General features: G+C 29.9%; 3 protein-coding genes across 3 annotated transcripts; 1 reads left to right on the top strand and 2 right to left on the bottom strand.

Moving 5' to 3' along the window:
* Positions 1-331: 331 nt before the first annotated feature.
* On the bottom strand, positions 332-1978 carry LOC114407460 (short-chain dehydrogenase reductase 3b-like). Its single transcript, XM_028370563.1, has 2 exons — positions 1671-1978; positions 332-1465 (listed from the first exon to the last, which is right to left on the bottom strand). Exons 1-2 carry the CDS (start codon positions 1682-1684, stop codon positions 685-687), a joined length of 795 nt encoding a protein of 264 aa, XP_028226364.1. The 5' UTR covers positions 1685-1978; the 3' UTR covers positions 332-684.
* A 2764-nt stretch (positions 1979-4742) lies between these two features.
* On the bottom strand, positions 4743-5815 carry LOC114407459 (short-chain dehydrogenase reductase 3b-like). The gene is made up of 2 exons (XM_028370562.1): positions 5719-5815; positions 4743-5622 (listed from the first exon to the last, which is right to left on the bottom strand). The coding sequence occupies exons 1-2, from the start codon at positions 5730-5732 to the stop codon at positions 4842-4844; spliced, it is 795 nt and encodes a 264-aa protein (XP_028226363.1). The 5' UTR covers positions 5733-5815; the 3' UTR covers positions 4743-4841.
* Positions 5816-14771: 8956 nt separating this feature from the next.
* LOC114407458 (polygalacturonase At1g48100-like) lies at positions 14772-18092 on the top strand. The gene is made up of 6 exons (XM_028370561.1): positions 14772-15586; positions 15685-15852; positions 16225-16269; positions 16353-16560; positions 16653-16734; positions 17316-18092. The coding sequence occupies exons 1-6, from the start codon at positions 15203-15205 to the stop codon at positions 17815-17817; spliced, it is 1389 nt and encodes a 462-aa protein (XP_028226362.1). The 5' UTR covers positions 14772-15202; the 3' UTR covers positions 17818-18092.
* Positions 18093-22817: the final 4725 nt, after the last annotated feature.

Genomic DNA, 22817 nt, shown 5'->3' with positions numbered 1-22817 from the left:
TTTAATGTTTTCTTCCTCTTATCGTGTATGATATTAATTATCTATTGTTTGGTTTGAAATCAAGGGTAGACACATGACACAACTGAAGCGATTTTCAGCAAGAAACTAGTTCAAACTATGGATCATTTTTACATTTCTCTCTTTTCTACTTCTTTTTCTTTATGGATTATATGAACACCTTGTATATCCATGCATCATTTTTTAATATTATTGTCTCTTGTTCCAGGGTTCTTGTTCTTTACAGTTTAGACCACAGAAAAGGTCAGCAAATTAACTATCCTTGACTTTATATATATATATATATGCAACACAGTATGATACATTACAAATATAAACAAAACTTGAAAAACAATAGAAATGGGGGGACAAGAGGGGAACAACAAAAAAAGAGGGAACGAAACAGTTGAGTCTAAGACCTAAACGCAAGATAAGGAAAAGTACATAGAAAGCAAACAGGCTTTTGAGTCACAAGCAGACAAGGTTGATGAATTTATGCTTTGAAAATACAAACAAAGAAGATACACTGCAGAATTATTAGTAGAGTGCAAATGAAAAAAAAAAAAGTCCCAGTAACAAGGTAATTTGACGCACTGCATGACATCATATATGTTCTCTACTTGATGAGGATAAAGAAATTAATGCCAATCAGCCACAAAACTATAGTTTTTTTGGCTCTACATGTAATTAAGCTGGTGTGAAGGAATAACTTCTATTAACCATAGAGAAGCCACCATCCACCACCAAGTTGTGACCACTGATGTAAACAGCATCATCAGAAGCAAGAAACAAAGCTGCTTCAGCTATATGCCTAGCCTTCAACACAACACCTTTTAGATTAGCCTGTGAGCAGCTATTAGCTTCAACTTGCTCAGGTTCAAAGTTGAAAGCTTTGCATGCAAGAGGTGTTGCAACTCCAAAAGGGGATATGCTATTAACTCTTATTCCATAAGCACCAAGTTCACTACAAGCTGATTTCACCAACCCCAGAAGAGCATGTTTTGATGTGGTATAGCCATGAGGTCCAGTTCCACCAATCATAGCAGCCACACTTGTGGTGCATATGATGGATCCACGGGTGCTTTTAGCAACCATGGCACGTGCCGTGTGCTTAATCGTGGCGGCTACACCGCGAACATTTGTGGCAATTGTGTTGTCAAACTCATTCAGATCAAGGTCAAGGATCCCAGATAAGGAACCTATTATTCCCGCGTTGCTGAACAAAACATCTATGCGACCATGTTTTTCCAAAGTGAACTTGATTGTTTCTTCAACTTGGTTTTCATCTCTCACATCACAATGGTGGTAGGTCACTCTCTCTGACCCTATTGAAGCTGCAACTTGGTGGCCTTGTTCATCTTGAATATCTGCTGCAACAATAAGTGCTCCATGTTCAGCGAACAATCTCACTGTCTCTTCTCCAATCCCACTTGCTGCTCCAGTGATAAGAGCCACCTTACCCTCCAACCTAGAACATATTAATCACATAAAAGAAAATTAAGTCAACTAGTCAAAAATTCATCAAACTTGGTTGATATACTTTGACTAATTATAATTCATCAAAGTATAAATCTGAATGAACAAAATTAACCATAAAACTATGATGTTACACACACATACACAAAATAAAAAACTATAAAAGAAGGTGCAGATATAGATCTAATTAGGGGTACCTTTGTTTCGGCATTGGTAGTGACTAGTGAGTGAATGAGTGAGTTCCTTGCTTGGATGAACTCTCCCCAAAACCTGGAAATAAAGCTGTTGATGTAACCCCTATTAATAATAAGCTATATTTATAATGTTCGTGGAGTGCAAATCTCCAGATATATGACGCTAACTAACTGTTGAAATGTTCATTATAATCGTGATTAAGTATTATTAACTATAGACTATTGTCTTATTGATCTTATACTTGTAATTAAAATATCGTTAATCAGATATTTCTTGTGGTGACTGTTCAAACTAATTGAGACTAATCCTCTTTCTTTGCTTTCTTCTTTGATCTTCTTTGGCGTAATGCATTTTTTAAGGATACGTAATCAAATAAATATATATACATGAACTGTGGCTGAAGAAATTTGATTATGCATTCATTATTTAGGTGAATTACACGTTTCCAACTAGGTGTATATCATATAAAATTCATTACACTCTGTTTCCTATCACATGGCCTTCATCATGCTTTTAATGTACAGTTGAACGGTCAAGCATTCCAACTCGTACAAGCCACACTGTTATTTACTTCTTTTTTTATGCGATCATACAATTATAGAATTTAGTTGTTTTCCAGATGTTTAATAATTTATTATATAAATTCCATGCCGATTGAAGAAACTACTACCTCCCTTTTTGAAATAAACGAAAGTAGAGCCGTTATATGCACGAATATAATGAGATTTTTTTTTTTTTGACAGAAAGCACTATGTTGAGATTTAAAAGATAAAATATACAAATATTAAAAAAACTATAAATAATATAACTGTAATTTCACTTTTGTGTGAGACATGTGTGTATAAAATACAAACGCATTAATGCAGCACACTGCTACTTGACTAAACTTTAAGGTCCTATAATTGGTCACAACTTTTTTTATAACTGATTCTTTGTAAAAAAAGTATTATTAAAACTTGAAACTAAGATACGCACACATGAAATTGTCACGAATTATAAGATTAATTTTGCTTAATAACATTATTTATGTTAATGAATGTAGACGGGCCAATGAAGAACATCATATTAGGAATGGCTTTGTGAGGAAAGACGCCCCTCGGGCCCCAGCCAAGTAACAAGCATACCCGTCTCTTGGTCTTGGGTTTGGGTTCTGAATTTTCCTAGGGGACAAGTTTCGGCTATCATGTTTGGTATCTTTCGGGCTGAACTGTGATAAAAGGTTACAAGGATTCATCAGACATATTTGGTGTTGGTGTTTCAATTGTGGGTATTCGAATTTGGATGTGACGAAGTTCTGACGTGGATGTAAAAGGGATTTTTTTTTAAAAAATATAGCATAAACTAAAAAAAAGATGGAGCATGGTTTCACGTTGGTGCACCACTGAATTCACGATGAACGTTAGCTTGAACAGAAAAAAAAAATGCTTTTAAAAAGTAGAATACTATCACGGAGGTCTGTCCGTTGACAAAGTATCCGATTCCAATATTTAAAAAATGTAATTCCAAAAAATTCCTGTTGTCTCCTGTTGGCTGGAAAGGAGTGAAGACTGGTTTTAAGATATGGGTTCCCTTTTATAAACAACTGGGTCTAATCATATTGGGCAAGTTATTTTGGGCTCATTAACTTCTTTTATCATTGCTAGCAGAATTTGGTTGTTATTCTCACTCACCTTTTTCTAAGTTCACCCTTTATTTTTTATCTTTTTATGATAAACAATAATATCTTTGACAATAACATGTTTCCATTGTGTATCACCCTATAGCACAACGAAAACAAGATAAAAAATGAAACTTTTCCTATTCTACTTTTGCTTCAGCTTGCATGCTTTTTCTTTGTGTGTAATTATGTTCATATTATTTCGACTAAGTATCAAAATAATATTTTATGTTAACACTACAATATTAGAAAATTGAAAATTTAGAGCATTAAAATAAGAAAATCATCAACAATGAAAATTAAAGATAAAGGTTAATTATCAGTGATAAAAACTGAAGACTTAATAAAAATTTGTAAAGGTTATTGGTAGTTAGAGTTTGTACTCTTTAAATATCATACTTGTACTATAAGGGTTGGATATTGTAAATACAATCATATCTTCTTATATCCTGCAAAGATGGATGGGTTACTACAATGTTATCAATTATTTTAATTCCAACATTTCCCAGTATTTATAGTGTAATTTTATTGTTTTCTTTTACATTTATTACATTTTTTCTCTAAATCTTTGTCTTCTTTCAATCTTTATTTCTTCTCAAAATTTGTTACTCTTTTAATTTTATGTACCTTTATATATGTGTACTTTGCTTTTTACTGCACAATTTTATTTTGAATTTGTTTTCATGATCAATCTTTTACATTGATAAAAATTTAATCACATGCCGAACGACCTACCAAGGAGGAAAAAACCTCATAAATAAGTACTTGTCTTCTTCCTTGAATATCTGTAAAATTATATTTGTGAACGGCAATAAGTGTAAAATTTTCCTGTCAACGCTTCGTTACTTGTATGGGTCTGTCTTTGCATCAACTTGTATGCTTTTTCTTCCTTTCATGATAAGTCATACTCCCAACAACAAAAACTAAAAGCGGTGGTCTCCACACCAACAAAGGGAAGCTTGTACTCATTCTTTAACCTGCGTGGTGTAAAAAAGAACCACGTCACTAAAGTGTATATTAATCAAACCTAGCATTAGCATCAACTTAGAAAACCTATCTCAACACTCATTCAAGTTAGGACTTTAATATTGCATACAAGGGATATTATATTCATGCACTTCCCTTTTTATTTTCTTTCACTTTTACTTCATTTTTTCTATTTTTTTTTTATCTTTCATCACATCATTTTGTAAAATACTAGAATCTATCATTTTTTTCCCTATTCTTTTTTTACTTTCTCTCTCTGTCTCCTTAAAATGAAGGGTAACGAGAACAATCGGGTCCCTTGATTGAAAAGTTGAGATGAAGGGTCAATCTATAAATGAAAAGTTAAAAAATAATTAGGATTTAAAAATAAAATTTACTTTATTTATAAAGACTAAACATATATATATATATATATATATATATATATATATATATATAGTAAAAGTTTAGCCGAACATAACCCATACATGATATAATATTGGCTTCTTCAATGCATCATTGCATCTGGCATCACAGATGATGGGATCATTTAATTTTTAATGCTAGGAAGGCCACGATTAACGACGGAGAAACCTCCGTCCACCACCAAGTTGTGTCCACTTATATAAGCCGATTCATCAGATGCAAGAAAAAGAGCAACTTGAGCAATATGAGTAGGCTTCAACGTGATTCCATGCAAGTTGGCCAAAGCATGTCCCGCAGCTTCAACTTCACCAGGCTCCATATCGAATGTCTCACAAGTCAGAGGCGTCGCAACCGCATACGGCGAAATGGAATTCACTCTTATCCCCTTAGCTCCAAGCTCGCTACACGCCGAGCGAACAAGCCCAATAAGGCCGTGTTTGGATGCGGTGTAATCATGGCCCGCGCATCCCGCGAAGGAACCAGCCACACTGGTCGTGCAAATTATGGATCCACGTGTCTCTCTGGCCACCATGACACGTGCCGCGTGCTTGATGGCTGCCATTGCACCGCGAAGGTTCACGGCCATGGTGTTGTCGAATTCATTCAGATCGAAGTCTAGAATGCTCGATAAAGGGCCTGCGATTCCAGCATTGCTGAACAAAATTTCTAAGCTACCATATTTCTCTAATGTGAAAGAAACTGTTTCTTCAACTTGTTTTTCATCTCTCACATCACAGTGGCGGTAATCCACTTTGTCTAAGCCTAACGAAGTTGCCAAGTTGTGACCCAATTCGTCCTTGATGTCTGCTATGACTACGGAAGCACCGTTCTCCACGAATATCCTCACTGCTTCAGCTCCTATTCCGGTGGCTCCACCGGTTACAATAGCCACCTTACCCTGCAACCTAAGATCACAGAAATATATATATTAATTGCAGAGAGTACTATAGAGAGGGTAATATTAATGTGAGGAATAATATAGAACTGAGAGCCATATATACCTTTGTTTGGACATTAATTGATGATAATATGGCTTCTACTTTGCTTGTGTGCTACTGTCTCTTGGAACATTTGCTATGTCTTTGATATATTAGTGCAGAATTTCCCTATATTTATAGGAGATACATGTAGCAAGCAAACAAACATCGATTATAAGAATCATCACGTGTTACCGGTTGTAAAATGAAAACGAAACACGTTTTACCCGGGTTATGCTAAGGTGTGGTGGAAACACACATGCAGTTTGATCTTCAGTAATGCATGGTAGACGTACAACTCATTTTGATAGTATATATGTCTTGTCATTAAATTTTCATTTACTTGTAATATTTAACGATTAATTTAATGTTAAATTACATTTTTTCATTTAATTATAATATTTAACAATTAATTTGATATTAAATTATAAATTTATTTTTTCTTTAAAAATAATTTGACATTAAATTATACGATATAACATAATTATTGCCTTTTTTTTAGACATGTAAGATTAAATCAGAATTTTTTATTTTTATTGGAACGAGAGTGTCTGTTCACCCATGTTATAAATATAATTATTTTTCTTTCATCTTATTTCTTTGGTATTTTTTATATTTTCCGTTATATCATATTATATATATATATATATATATATATATATATATATATATATATATATATATTTTTTTTTTTTCTCTTCTTTTTTAGCTCTGTTATAACTTATCCTCTTTTAGATTGTAAGTTTATAACAACTCCTAACTTTTAATTCAAACAAAAAAACTCCTAGTTTTAGAGGCTATTATACATATATAATATTTTTGCTTTCTTTCTAATTTTATCATATTTTGTTATTTTATTGCATTATTTATTATATTATTATTTTTTATAACCGTTATCTATTCTTGTCCTTTTGTCACTAAAATACACCACAAAGTTTGGTGAATATTGATAATTTTCCTAATTTTAACTTTAGTAGTGATAGCCAAACTTTTGCATTATTTTATTTTCGTTACAAATATGAACATCATCGTCATTATGATTTGAAAAGAAAGCCATCAACAAGTAAAAAAAAAAAAAAGCAATGTTCATTTTAGTTTTTATGTAAATTAATGATAATTTAATCATTCAAATAACAAAAAAAAATTTAATCATTTAATACGTAAAAAAGTACAACAATGATTTACGTCTTGTCGTTAGTACTATGAAATTATTTTTGGCACGTCAATATTGGAGCTTATGACATGCAATAAACAATATCATCTTTAGAGGGGTTGTGGATTTTTTTTGTTGGTAAATTTTATTTTGAAGGGATCCTTATCTTTTCGCAAAGGGATCTTGTATGTATAGTGTCTTATTATATGTTTTTTTTAATGTACATATTTTTTCGTGTATATAATATAATATTTATTTATCTTTAAAAAAATAATAAAATTATATAATATAATATTTATTTATCTTTAAAAAAATAATAAAATTATTTTATCATTAAATTATAATATTTAATAACTAATTTAATATCAAATTATATTTTTTAAAATTAATTTAATATTAAATTATAAAATTAAGTTAATTTGTCATTAATTATACGCATGATCTAAGTTTCTCACTTTTTATTTATCTTAAAATAAAAAAGCCATTTTTTATCTATGTGATTGGACTTGACGTGACTATACAACGCTAAGTACATGTTTAAAACTTTTTTTTTTTATTAGAAATTGGCGTGGTCCCTTTTTCATCTTCGGGCAAAGAGCCTGAACCAGGGATGGTCCATTCGACACTAGTAAATCAAAATAGTCACGTCCAAAAATTAAAAATTGACCATACAACTTCTAATCAAACAGGCACGTCCAAAAAACCCCTTGAATCTGGAGATATTCGGAACTGACGGAATGTGTGGTTAAGAAAAAAAAAATTATAAGTTATTCAGTAAAAAAATATAAAATTAAATTTTCCCCTTATTTAATTGTGTATAAAGTAAAAAAAGTATGAATATAAAATAATATTAGTATTTTTAATTAAAATGTGTAAAAATAAGATTATTTTAGTTCTTTTTGGTATATAATAACATCATGCACGTCACGTCACCATCTTTTTTTCTTCTTTTCCTTTTTTTTTTCATAATTTATCCTTTTTCTCTTAATTTTTGAAAATAATACTAAAATTGTGATCTCATATATATTTTAATCTTTCCTCTGCTTTCTAAAATTTCCAAAGAAAGATGATATAATTCTTAGACTTTTCCATTCCTAGCTCCCTCATCCTTGTCTCACTTTACCATTTTTCCACACTGAGCCGTAGATATGAAGTATGATAAAATTAAACTGAATATTGATATTAGGATATTTTTTTTAAACATCTCATTATTATTTTTTCATTTATTTTTATCTTCTTTTTTGTCACATCATTTCATTTATCACACTTGTATTTTTTTTTTCTTTTCTCTAGTATCAACTAGCATATGGGATCTTCATATATATTATATATTTTTCCAGAAAAAAATTGTTAGAATATGAAGTATGATAAATTATTGCATATTTCTTTTACACGACTTCATTTAAAAATTTAATCTACTTTATTCGTTTATCAATAATTAAAATTTAATACACAAACTATGTAAATTTTTTTAGAATTTAAATTTAAGCTTAATATAATTCCATAAAATCAGCTTATGAAATAGAAACTATTTCTCACTTATATAGATTATTTAGCCTTATCACCGGTCAACATAAAACTTAGATTTTGTCCATAATAAATTTGAGACACAATTATACATAAATGATTAAAATTTTAAAAAGTTAAAATCACTATTTTTTTGGGTTAAATCACATAATTATTTAAAATGGCACAACTTATAAACTCAGTATATATAATCATTAATTCACTTAATTTGTGTATTTAATATTTAATTATCTATTTATAATAAATTTCAGTAGTCAACACTTATTATTATTTTTATATAGATTTATTACTTTTATTTTATTTTCACTAGATATGTTATATATTATATTATATTATATTATATATTATGATTATATTTGATAAGACATTTCAGTTAATTTTTAATTTTTTTATTAAATGAAAAGTTTATTTGAATACTCAATAAATAATTATTTTTGTATCTTCTTAGTAACATCTAACATTTTTTAAAACATTATTTGAAGTAATATTTTTTAAAATACTAGTTCTAATTTCTAAATTTTTATATTTTTATTCTTAATGTATTTATCAATTTTTTTATTTATCCTTTTTAAATAAATCAGGATTTTGTTGTTATTTAATATAGAATAATAGATCATAAGTTTAATCTAGTTTATTTTATTTTTTATATTACATTTTTAATTTAATGATTATATTATTTATTTTATTAATTTAGCATTATAAATATAGACATTTATAATTATTGATGATAATTTTATTTATTTTTTGTTATTATATTTTATATTTTTTATGTTACATTATTTATTTTAACCATTATGCTACTTATAATATTTAATTTATTATTTAAATAATGTATTTTGTCTATTATTTTTTGAATAATTTTATATTAGATGATTCATTTTAACTATGACACTAATTAACATAATAAAAATATAATACCTATTTAAATGTATTTTTTATATTATTTTAAACTTGATTAAAAATATTTTAAGAAACAACATAAAATTAATAAAAAAATACTCAATAAGAAAAAATATAACATAAAATAGTAAAATATAAATATATTTATTTTTGTTATTTTACATATTTTTAAGTTACTTTAACAATTAATTTTATTAAAAGCTTATAATTTAATAAACTAACTTTTCATATGCTACTAGTACTATAAGTTAGTTTTTTTTAACTTACAATTTTCAACTAACTTTTAAACTAACTAATTTTGCGGAACATATCTACAAAAACGAAAAGAACACAAATGGAAACTTTTTGCCCGTTTTCTCACCAATTTACCATTTAATCACCTTACAAGAAATAAACTATTACAAGTATAAAAGGAATAGCATTAATTAATCAAACAATTAAAACATATTTAACATTGAGTAATGTTAAACTGCCAGAGCATTTGATTAATTTTTCACTATGCAGTTTGGTCCACAAAATTTAGGACATTTTGATTGAAATGCATCGTTTTCTATTAATCATCAATCAATTTTAATATTCATGTAACCGTACCATAAAAATCAAGCACGGAATTTTTTTAAGAAATCTGTAAAGGAATTTTTAATTTTTATAATTTGTAAATATTTTCGTAGCAGCTAAAATCCAAATTATCAACAGTTGTTTTTAAATTGATGGAAGATGCATATTGATCCAAATTTAAAACATAAAATATTAAATTAAACTTTTTAAAAGACAAATAATAAAATATAGAATCTTTGCTCTTTTTTTTTATGGACCATGATATTCTTTAATTGAGACTGAATGATTAATTCTTCAAAATATTAAAATTCATTTAAGGCGTTCATCTTTCCCATAAATATTTTTATACGTATGAATCTGTAATGAAATCCATGAACACATATAAAATACAACACATACAATAAGAATTTAAAAGTTACAAGTATAGATTAAGAGCAAGATAAATCTAGCTTTGTATCTGTAGAACTGTAAACTACCCCTCCCCACGTGTATCTTTTTTTTCGTGACTTTTTCACAAAAGAAAGTCTAAAAAAGAGATAATTGATTTGTCAAGAGAAAAACAGAGACAACTAACTCCCAAACAAACCTCAAAATTAAGGTAAACTCAACCATACAACATGAGAATTGAGAGGCTTCTCCAACAGCAATTAATCAATACATGGATTATTTTTGAATCATGGGAAGCCAGTGATTAACGACGGAGAAGTCTCCATACAAGCCGATTCATCAGAGGCAAGAAATAGAGCAGCTTCCCATATGGTTGATGGTTGCTGCAATGTTAGGAATTTTATAATTTCTAATTAATTAATATGTGTTATATATTATATTATAATATTTATATTATTTATTTACATTTAAATGGATTTAATATAAAGTGATCTATTTGGATGAGTCCATTAAATTGTAATTGATATGGGTTTAATAAACGAAGACCAGTTTGACCCATTAGAAAATAATGGAAACCTTAATAAGTTTAAAACATAAGGTATATATGGTTATGGTGCCTAATACACTAATACACTAAGTTAATAAATATCAAGTCAATAAACATTTACTCTTCTCCCATTTGAAGAGAAAACGAAGGTCTCGGAATAAGGTAATTTAGTTGAAGAAGGTCATTAAATTAATTATTCGTGACCTTTGTAAAATTTTGTTTGCGTGTTAATCAAACTCAATATTCCTTAAAACCTCTCTCTTGATAATCTAACTTTGTTATGATATTCATTTGATATTTTATAAGATTTATTGATGACCATGGTGTTGTCAAATTCGTTCACATAAAAAAACCAGTATGCTAGAAAAAAGATCTTATGATTCCAGCATTGCTGAACAAAGTGTGAAAGAAACTGTTTCCTCAACTCTCACATCACAGTGGCGGTGTCTAAGGCAGATGAAGTTGCCAAGTTGTGACCCAATTCTTCACAAAAATATATATTAATTGCATTTTCTTTAGTAGGTATTATGTTATCATATAAAATTTAAAAATTCAATTTGAATTCTTAACTTAAGCTTCTATTTTAAATTATGACAAAATATTAAATAATGAAAGCATAAAAGCAATAATTATTGTTATAAAAGGCATTCTCATAATTTTTTTTGACTCATATCTCTTTTATTTTAGATTCTTTTCCCTTCACACGATCCTTTTTGGGGCTTCAAAATTGCTATTTCTTTAATCCAAAGATGAACATTATCAGTCAAAGATTTAATTCCAAATACTTATAATGCATTGGAATTTCCTAATTCAATTTATGTTATTAAATTAAAATTATTTTTCCCAGCAATATTTAAACCTCACTAGTCAAAAAAATTATTAATAAACTTTCCAAATCCCTAAATACAACACTTGTATTACTTGAATAAAAAATGGATACTATATATATTATCCTATATAATTATATTTATTTCTTATTTTTTAAAAATATTTTTACGTACAGATATCTTAAAAATATGTTGCAAAATCAAATGAACAACTTTTCCTTTTGCTAATTTTATGTTAACAAAACATTTTCGTTAATCCAAACCTTATAAATCTTTTTGAATGCTATTTTTTTACTCCTTTAAATTGTCCTCTCATTATTCATTTTTTTTAATTGTTCTTTTCCTTTTTAAAGATAATCTTCATATTTACTAATGTTTGTTTTTCAATGATCAAATTTAATACATTCATATATGTTTTTCCTTAAAAAAAAATAGATTCACATGCAGATTATTTGGGCTGGGCTGAACCAGGCGGACGCCTGCACGTCAACAAATTGATTACGGAAAATCTGAATGTTTTGTGGCTGCAAATTTTTCAAGAGTACAGATTTTCAAGGGTTTTTATTTTTTATTTTATCAGCATACAGATTTTCAAGGCATGCTTCACCCAATATTTTTTTTAAGTTTAAAATTTATTTCAAAGCTGAAATTTAAAATAAAAACTTCTATTCAGTGATGATCATGTTTGAGGTGGGTGACCAAACACGACTTCATTTTTAGGGTCAGTAAATAGTATAATTTTTTTATTTAATATATAAATATTAAAATAAAATTTTATATAATTAAATTTCTAACAACTCCTAAATAAATAATATGACAATTAAAATTTATGTGTGTTAGAGTATATATTTAAATTAATACACTTTTGAATATCTTTTGTTTGCACATTAAAAGGATCTATGATGCATACCTTTGGTTTGAGAAATATTACTAATATACCTTTTAATACTCTTTCAAACACGTTTTGATTATAAGTTAAAATTTATTGATAATTATAATTTTTTTTAAGTCTTACTTCTTGTTTAATAAATCTCACTTGTAATTTTATAATTTTGAATAAAAAAATTAACTAATAGGAGAGAGTGTACTAAGGAGAGCATGTTATTGTTGCTATCACTCTTCTCTTTTCAGTTAAGTAAGTGTTAGTAACACTTTTGTTTTAACACACACTATAATATTAATTAAAATTTATTAAAAACTACATAGATAAATTTATTAAATAGGATATGAGGTTTACAAAAATGTGTGATTTTATTAAATTTTAATTAATAATAAAGAAAATATATTACATTGTTAAGCTATAAGTGTAAAGATGAAATCTAACCATATAAGAATGAGTTAATGTTTATGTGGTATCAAAATCACTAGTGTGATAATCAAGGTCCAAGGTCCATCGGTAAAGATCAAGATATTCAGATCAGTTTAGTGCACAACACAACATAGCCACTTGACCATCCACTTTTCTCTTTCGGCTTTTAAAGTAAAAAGTTGTATTGAACAATTGGATTGGGTTTTAGCTAGTAACTTTTTGCATGCTAAACGCAGTTAATAGATTATCATTGGTGCTTTGAAATTTCAATCCACTGAATGTGGTATCTCAGGACAATGGAAGAAAAGGGGCCATTCCCTAGTCGAAATGTGGAAAAAAAATAATTTTGTTACAACATCTTTATTACTGAAATGGATTAAATAACCACGGGAAGAAAGGCTTGTGCAAGACATTTGAGTAGCCACTCGATACCGTTACTGACAAAAATACCAAACTGCCATCATTGGCTATCAGTAGCACAAGGAATTCAGCAGCCCTGACCCGAGTTAGCGGCACCATTTGAGCTGCCAAAGATGAATTTTCAACTTCAGAGTGATGAATGGGCACACTTATAGATATAAGATATTGTATATTCACATTCTTATAAGTGAGTTTAGGTCTAATTCAATCTCAAAAGTTAAGTTAAGGGGTGAGAATTATCCTTCACTTATATACTTTTATATGACTTTATCTTTAGTGGATATATGAGACTTAGATTTTTTTCGATACACATTGTGAATTTTTGGTTAAGGAATAAAAAAGTGTATATTTTTATAATATATGATATTACTAATGAAACCTTCTGCTTATTATTTATTCTTTAACTAGTGTTCTTAGATACTCTTTAGCAGGATGAATATGTAAACAAAGCTTAATTATTTACTTTCAGAACTGCATTCATGTAATTTTAAAACTATCGAGAGACAAAATTCAGTCTGCCCCATGCTTCTTGTCTTCTTTACTATTACTTACATTATATTAAAGTTGAGATTATAATTTAGTATTCATTTGTTTTTTGAATTTAGCAATTAGCAGTTTAGCACCTTATATAGGGTATAGGTATCAGTATTTAGCATCCTTTGGCATATTATTCATTTTTGAGATTGAAACCAAATGAAATTATTTGGTTCAGTAATGTTACTTACTTGTTGGGTTGGTCATTTGAACATGTGCAATCATTTATGAATGTTAGTAATAAAACAAGGATGGATGCATAAATAACAAGTCTCAAGAACTCAAATTTGAGACCCTTGTTATACTACAACAACCATATTAGACATAATGTTAATTTACTTAGTTACTAAAAGTTATTTGAGTAAGTTAATTGGTTACTCAAGTTATAATTACTAGAAATTATTTGAATAAGTTAATTATTTTTTATCTTTGTATAAATACATCAACTTTGTAATACTTTGATCAATGAATGAATTGAATGAATTCGAAAATTATCGTTCATTTCTTTCATTCCTAATATGGTATTTCCTAATAAACCATCTATGTGCTCCGTGGTTACCATAGGTTATTTGTGTATAATTTTTAATTTCTTAGCCATAATCTAATTTTATTTTTTGCCATCATCTTGGCAAGCCAGATACAAATGATTTGTAAAAACAATTTGTTTGTCCAGTACATACACACACATAAATATCTATTCTTCAAATATGACAAGGGTTTAAACTTGTTAATCTAGCATCAACATACGTGTAATATATATAATTATATATGCTGGAATAACAAAATATTGGGCCAAAAAAGAAAATGGCAGTTATGGGAAGAACATGGAGGCTTGTCGACTACCCACTAATCTGGTTTCTCGTTATTCCGTTTCGGCTCTTTTCAGAACAGTTTTATGCAGACTCCACATTCTCAAAGGAAGGCCAATGCTATGACTTATTTGTCGTTTCCCACTCCGAAAACCTTTTAAAAATTTGGAAACGTGAAGATGAAACTTTAGCAGACCATCCACTATGATTTGTTATTATATATAGTAACATAAGCTTTTTCGATTCTGCATGCACTCCAAAGGCCAAACTCAGTTAAACTTATTGCAACTTGTGTTCTAGTGCTCATAGTGGTCACTGCTTTCTTTCTACTTCCCAAAACTCAGGGTCTAATTAGTCAACAATGAGAAAGTACTGATTATATTCTCTTAGTTGTTGGCAGTGACTAAACCAATTGGTCTCAGGTTTTCTAAGTTTTAGATAGTAGACACTAGTAATAGATTTCTTCTCTTTCTTAGTCTCTTTTGCTTCAACTAGTTTTTCTTTTCTTTTTCAATCCCTGATAGAAAATTTTTCAGAATGAAGCATTCTCACATTTTACCACTAGCATCCTGTATCTTTTTCCTTACTTTAGTTATTCTCGTCCAAGCTAGGCATCATTCTCATCATGCAAAACACAAGCACTCACATCCTCATAAATCTTCTAAAACTCCAAAGCCTGCACCACCTCCTAGCCCTCCACATAATCAGAACTATAACAATGCCTCTGGCATTTTCGATTTACGAAAATTTGGAGCAATAGGAGATGGAGAAACAGATGATACAGAGTCATTCAAGATGGCATGGGACAGTGCTTGCCAAAGTGAATCAGCAGTTAATGTTATCCTTGTACCCCAAGGTTTCTCCTTTCTTGTTCAGTCCACTATCTTCACTGGTCCTTGTCAAGGTGTCTTGGAGTTGAAGGTAATGCATACATATTTTGCATCTTTTGGTTCTTAACTTGTTACTTGTTTTAAGGGGTAAATTTTACTAATGGGTTTTTTTTTTGGCTAAAATATAAGGTTGATGGAACTCTTATGCCACCTGATGGACCTGAATCTTGGCCTAAGAACAACAGTAGGCACCAATGGCTGGTCTTTTACCGAATCAATGGAATGTCACTGGAAGGAAGTGGTTTAATAGATGGGAGAGGAGAAAAATGGTGGGACCTTCCCTGTAAGCCTCACAAGGTACTGATCAAATTGAATTGTAAGATTATTTTAAAGGTAAAATGTGTTTTAGTTAGGTCCCTCAAATTTGTTAAAATTTGTCTTAATTTTTATACTTAATGATGAGTTTGGTTCTCATATTTTTTATAATTAGTGAGTTTGGTCCCTCTTTTTTGTAATCGGTGATTTTCATCTCTCATCTAGTATTCTAAGTTTCATAAAAAAAGGAACGAAATTCACCTATTATGAAAAAAATAATCGTTTATAAAATATAGGAAATAAAACAACCGAAAATTGAGGACGTAGAACACATTTTATCCCTTTTTTAAAAAAAAGAAAATTAAGTGCTTCAAACAGCCACTGACACCGAGTTCCCTACAATAAATGCCTCAGGGACCTCATGGGACAACACTCCCAGGACCTTGTGATAGCCCAATTGTGAGCTTTCAAAGCCCTTCTTCTATTTACATCTTCAATTTGTATAATTGCATTGTGATTGAGCATAATTCTACATGATGCAGGCCATAAGGTTTTTCATGAGTTCCAACTTGACTGTGCAAGGACTTAGGATAAAGAACAGTCCCCAGTTCCATTTCAGATTTGATGGCTGCAAAAACGTCCATATAGAATCAATCTACATAACAGCTCCAAAACTAAGCCCCAACACTGATGGAATTCACATAGAAAATACCAATGACGTGAAAATATACAATTCTGTTATTTCTAATGGTAAGGCAGAAGAAACTCTTATAACTCTCCACACCTATTTCATTAAAAGCAATTATTAATGTTTGTTTTGCTGAGTTATTTATCTTTTGTAGGTGATGACTGTGTATCCATTGGATCCGGTTGCAATGATGTCGATATTAAGAACATTACATGTGGACCTGGTCATGGAATTAGGTAACCTATTATTATTTGCTTTCAAGAAAGGCTTTATTCTCCTCATCTATTGCATCAAAAGGCATTGATAGCGGACGTATATATAGTAACTGTAAAAATAAGATTTCCTTTTTGCAATTATTAATAAAAACACATGAATTGAAAGTAAAAACATAAAATAAACCAACTACTCCCTTAACTTTTGCTTCAGTCCACTGTTTTAATTTTTCAATGTAGAATGGAAGAGACAATGATGACACTCTAGATTACTTTGTCATAGAGAGTCTAGCACCTTTGTCTTGAATTATGTATCCCAAAATCTCAAGTTATTTTAAATAAAAGAACAAGAATTTAATTTTGAGGAGGGTTAATAACACACATTCTAATATACTCTTAACACATTTTTTATCATTGATTAAAATTTATTAGAAACTATAAAATTGCATGCAAGACTTATTAGATAAGAAGAATTGAGATTTCTAATAAATTTTAGTGAATAGAAAGAATGTGTTTAAAAGAGTGGGTTAAAGAATGTGTTAGACATTTTTTCTTTAAACTGTTATGACATCTCTTACTGTTATCTGGTTAACTTATGCATGCAGCATTGGTAGTCTGGGAAATCACAACTCTCGAGCCTGTGTTTCAAACATTATGGTGAGAGACTCCTTCATAAAAGTGACAGATAATGGGGTTAGGATCAAGACTTGGCAAGGTGGATCAGGATCAGTATCTGGAGTGACATTCAGCAATATCCACATGGTTAGTGTAAGAAATCCCATCATAATTGACCAGTTCTACTGCCTCACTAAGGAGTGCACCAACAAGAGCTCTGCAGTATCTGTTTCAAATATTATTTACACAAACATAAAGGGCACTTATGATATAAGGAGCCCCCCCATGCGTTTTGCTTGTAGTGACTCTGTTCCATGCACCAACTTAACACTCTCGGATATTGAGCTTCTTCCTTCTCAAGGAGATATAGTGCATGACCCTTTCTGTTGGAATGCTTATGGAGATTTGGAGACACTAACCATTCCACCGGTTTCTTGCTTGCTTGAGGGCACTCCTCAGTTAGTGTTAGACTATGACATAACTCGTTGCTGACCCACTAGAGCAAACAATGTGCGCATGTATATAATTAATTATTAGCTAGCTAGGGAAGTGATTCATTAGGCCATTAGGGAAAATATATAGCATGATGTTGAATCTAACTATGTTATATGATGATTGTTGAGGAGTTGTGTTTTTTATACTCCTTCCTAATTGTAGACTATATATGTTGCGTGATTATTCAGGATAAGAATTGACGTTTGAAGTACTTAATTGCTTGATCCATTGCTTGTATCTTAACAGTGAATGATGAGCTCAAAGTTGCGACCCCCACTGCTCCGACACAAGTGTCTTGGCTATATTAAGTGAAACACGTATCCTTATCGGTTTTCATTTGGTTTAGCACATGGACTTTCTAATGCGTACTCAATAGTCATTATTTTTTTTTATCTATTCATAAATGTTAGTTGGTTAGTTTTGATAGAAATAAAAGTGAGACAGGTTCAAATCCGTGATCTCTTCCTCCTCCCTTCCTCTTCTCCCTTAAGCCTCTCAATCACCATATCAACCATATGTCTCCTAGATAGTCATTCTTCATGAGAAGAAATTATTAAAAATATATATGTTGGTTATATAAGGTGTTGTTAGTTAGTTTGGACGTATGTTTCACGTCTGTAATACACTCTGCCAACACACAATTCCGTTTGTATAAAAATAGATAAAATAGATATATCCTTTTGGTATGTGATTTTGCTAGTATGCTAAAGCTAATGGCTGGCTCTACTAGTGGCTGGAAACAGATTCTTCTTTGTTGGTCACAGCTTTTCATAGGCCTCACCTCATCCCTTGGTCTTTACAAAATCATTGGTTTGACAATACAATTCCGTTTTTTCCTAACAAAGTTAGGATCTCTCACATTTACCGTGAAGGTAATGGCTATGCAGACAGGTTAGCTAACTTTGTTGCACATAACTTTGGTTATTTTTGGTGGATTCACCTCCTGCTTTTAAATCACAAGTGTTTTGTTCATCCTTTCTTATCAATATATTTCTGGTGTATGCGATAGTGGATCAATAAAAGTAAGAGTGTCAACTTAGTTGAGAATTCTACTCCTATTGAGATGCTTTAACATGTCCCTTTTGTTTAAAAAAATGATTTTACTAGTATAATGTCTCGTATTATTAACAGATTTATCAATATCTATATTAGCAATTTAATTTTTATGTAAAGGGATAATCTGACACAATTTTTTTCAGTTAATGTATCTAACTTTTGTAATAGTGTATATCTTTTTGAATGAATCCAAAGTTAACAATTAGATACTAATTTCTTGAAGTACTAAAATCTATTTAAGAAATTGATATTTCTTTTCTAACAAATTATCTTTCATACATTAGAATCTAAAAATCAAATGTTTGATCATATCTCTTAAAGTTCATGATGAACATGAGCGAACAGAGAAAGAAGCAAAAGCTTGCAGAGAAAGCAATAATTGATCAAATGGATTGAATGAATCTCATTGGAAAAAATGAATGATGAATACATGTGTTTCAGCTTATATACAATCAGCTTTGGATGCCAATCTAACTAACAAAAAATACAATTAACTGTAACTGTTTCTCACTGTCATAACAGAAAACAGTTGGTGCATAACTAATTGTATATGCTGAGAATATCCTCAAGAGATATAATTATGTGTCAATCATTGATTTTTTGGGGGGTTGTGTGCTGTAGCAGAACAATTAATCTGCCCTTACGGACACAAATAATTTCTTGCAGTCAGAGATTAAAATTCATCACAGTCAAACTGGTCATAAATGATTTGCTAGTCATTCCACCCACATGAACATGATTTTCACAACATATATTGTGAGAAAAGATGCTACTAGTTGCATATTAAAAAGCATCAGATTTGGTTATAAAAACTCTATTACGTACTATCATCAATAAACTGTTATTAAGTGGACTGGGGGAGGGTCTTGAATAGCTTTATATATCTGACAGATCCTAGTATATCCCCATTTTTCACATCCCATTATGTCCATTGGACCTCCTATATAAGAAGAAAAAAAACAGAGAAGTTGAATTGTTTATGGATGATACAACGCTATTTTAGCAAACCTAGTCAGATACTTGATGAATTTGCTGTTTCTTTTTTTATAGAATTCAATGCTTTAACAGAAGCACCGAACTTTTGTCTCCCACGGAAAGTAATATATATAATTTGGTCCAGGATGAATAAGTTTACTATTTAAATCAGAAACTTGTAGAGATTCCAATACTCTTTCGGCATTTGTGTCTTCATGACGATGACTGACAAGAGTGTAAACAAATTATTAACAAAAAAAAATATTCTTATTAAATATGGAAGGAGCTCCAGAAATCAAAGCAAAAGAGAGTAGTATGATAGTAATAACATAGTAGTTAGTGAGCATGGGTGATTTCAAGAGGATTTTGTACACCATGACTCCGCTTGACAAAGTTGAGACAAATTGCTTTTTCAGTCATGCATGCCCAGTGGCCACGGCAACATAGGTCATTATGTTGATCCATCAAGACAGGAAATTAAGTAAACTTACATGTAACTAGAGTGTGCTTTAGCGGTACGAGTTGAAGTAGATACATTTTAAGTTATAATTCGATCTTTGTTGCCGGTCATTGTGAAAAAACAAAAGACAAAAAAAAAAAAAAAAGTGACTCTGCATGGGCTATAAATCCAATTGCTACCCGCAAAACATTTTATCTTTTTAAAATAAAAACATTACACTTTCTCATTCTAAAGAATGTATGTTACTATAACTTAAAACTATATTTTAAAGCAAACCAACCCTTTAAAAGTTTTTTTATTCTCCTGGTACTTAAAATATTAAACTCATGAGTTATGTGATTGGTATATTAAGAGAATATATGTTAATTGATTCACAGTATAAATAAATTATTATAAATTTTTTTATTACTAAAGTTTGAGTTCGATTTCTACCAATGAAAAAAAAAACTCATGATTGGTGTCAAATCAAGTTAAACTGATTGAAATATCCCGCATACTCAAATTGAACCATTTTTTTTCAATCTTGGGATTATTTGTTACGAGCACATAATTGCAGAGATAACATAACAGTGAATAGGATTATCAGAAGAAAGAAACTAATGTATGCTTGCTAAATTGGGATTCAAGGGAATATATTTTGAATCGCGTCACTGCTAGTGTATTTGCCCTTTTCAAATGTTTGATAAAATAACAATTTCAGCTTTTAGACACATTCTGCTTTTTTTTTCCTGTTCCACTTCTTTTTCTTCTATAGTCCACCGATTATTTTGCAGCACAATGGTGGAAGCATTCTTCCAAATCCAGTTCACATGATTGATCATTCTGCACTCCTTTTATACACCAATTACACAATATCCATTTTCAAATTTCCTTTCAAGTTTTGTTTCATTGTTCAGGACCAGGCGTTCTCGCGAGTCACAAAGATCACTTACATGAAATTGAAATGCACCTAGTCCAAAACACCACGTGTAGGTTGTAACCATACTCTGAAAAGCCTTTTCCAAGAAAAAAAATAGGAGACTATATATGAACACCTTTTTATATCAGTGGCAACGGGGTGTGAACTTATAACCTTATGCAAATTATTCAAATCCTTCACAAGTAATCTAATTTTATTGGCTCGAGATAGTGTAACAGAGACTGGGTCTATGGTGTTATGTAGGTAACACTGTTCTTTTTTTTTCTTCTTTGCATCTTCTTTTTGTAAAATTGTTGTAGGTAACTTCTAAATGATTAATGAAACTATGAAAGGACAATGCATGAATGTGGGTATGGAATAAAGTCCAAACTTGCAAGTTAAAGAAAAAAGTGAGAAGAATCTAGCACATTTTATGGCATCTCATGATTCCTTCCCACTGCAAGTTGATCTATCTGATATACTAATGCTTCTTATTTTCTTTTAAATAACATTAACATCTAAAGGTAGCGAACATATATATACCACTTTCTTTATCCATTATGATGTTTGAAGAGACTGTATGAAAAAGAAGAAAAAGCAAAATACAAAAAAAGAGAGGGAGAGAGAGCTAAAAAGAAAATGAACAGAAAGGAGACCGTGAACTACCATTGGCATTTTGATGTTGGAAAAAAAAATCAAAAACTATATCATTATGTTCTGTCTAATTAATTTCTTTTTGTCCAGCTCTCAAAATGAACATAAATTAAGGAGACCATGAATATTTCTAAGCGCAATATGTGGATGTGGAGTGTGCTGAGTAGCGGTAAAGTAAAAATGATTAGATGAAATATTCAGAAACAAATCTATGGCATGTAGGATTTGGATTCACCGCAGTGGCGAATGTTATGGCCCTTGTGGGCACGAAACGTGTGATATATATATTCGATCTTTCTCTGTCTAGCTAGTGATTCAAACTCAATTGTCATCTGTTGCGGGGAACCATAGAATTTGATTCAATCTAAATTCTAAAACCATAAGATGAATACCAGTCAATGCACGTTTTAATTAGCTACTACACTATTCACTGTACTGTGATAAATCCAATTATCTCTAAAAGGAGACATATTCTAATATAATTCTGTAGATTCCTTTTAAATTTCAATTATATGCATAAACAAATTAAGTTAATTATTATCACTAACAAAGCAGTGAGTTGTGCTATTTGTGCCAGCTATAAGATGACAAAGGCAATACATAACATAATTAAACATTAATAATATTTTTTTATACATTAACTACTTTTATTAGGTACTTCTGTTTCCATTATATAAACTATTTTTATATATAAACTCATTTTTATGACCTTTATAACCTCAGTTTGTACTTGAAAGCTTATATAATATGACTTCAATATGCTGACTTTTCTTGTGCAATAATATTTGTGTAAAATTTTCTTAAGAATTTTTCTATTTTCTTGTGAATTTTTTATGCAAAAATTTTCTATAAATTCACTATAATTTGAAAAAATATGACTTTTTTAAAAAAATTAATGAAAAATTCATAGATTTTTTTTTATTTTCATACAACTTTTTTTTATTAAAAAAACTT

This window comes from Glycine soja, chromosome 3 (genome assembly GCF_004193775.1).
Source record: "Glycine soja cultivar W05 chromosome 3, ASM419377v2, whole genome shotgun sequence".
Taxonomy (NCBI): Eukaryota; Viridiplantae; Streptophyta; class Magnoliopsida; order Fabales; family Fabaceae; genus Glycine; species Glycine soja.
The sequence above is the reverse complement of the archived record's forward strand: the minus strand, read 5'-3'. Positions and strand labels throughout refer to the sequence as shown.

Coding starts and splice junctions, on each gene's coding strand:
- LOC114407458 (XM_028370561.1), top strand. CDS start 15,203: ATGAAGCATTCTCACATTTTACCACTAGCATCCTGTATCTTTTTCCTT. Junction 15,853..16,224: donor TTCCCTGTAAGCCTCACAAG/GTACTGATCAAA, acceptor TAAATGCCTCAG/GGACCTCATGGGACAACACT. Junction 16,270..16,352: donor GACCTTGTGATAGCCCAATT/GTGAGCTTTCAA, acceptor TACATGATGCAG/GCCATAAGGTTTTTCATGAG.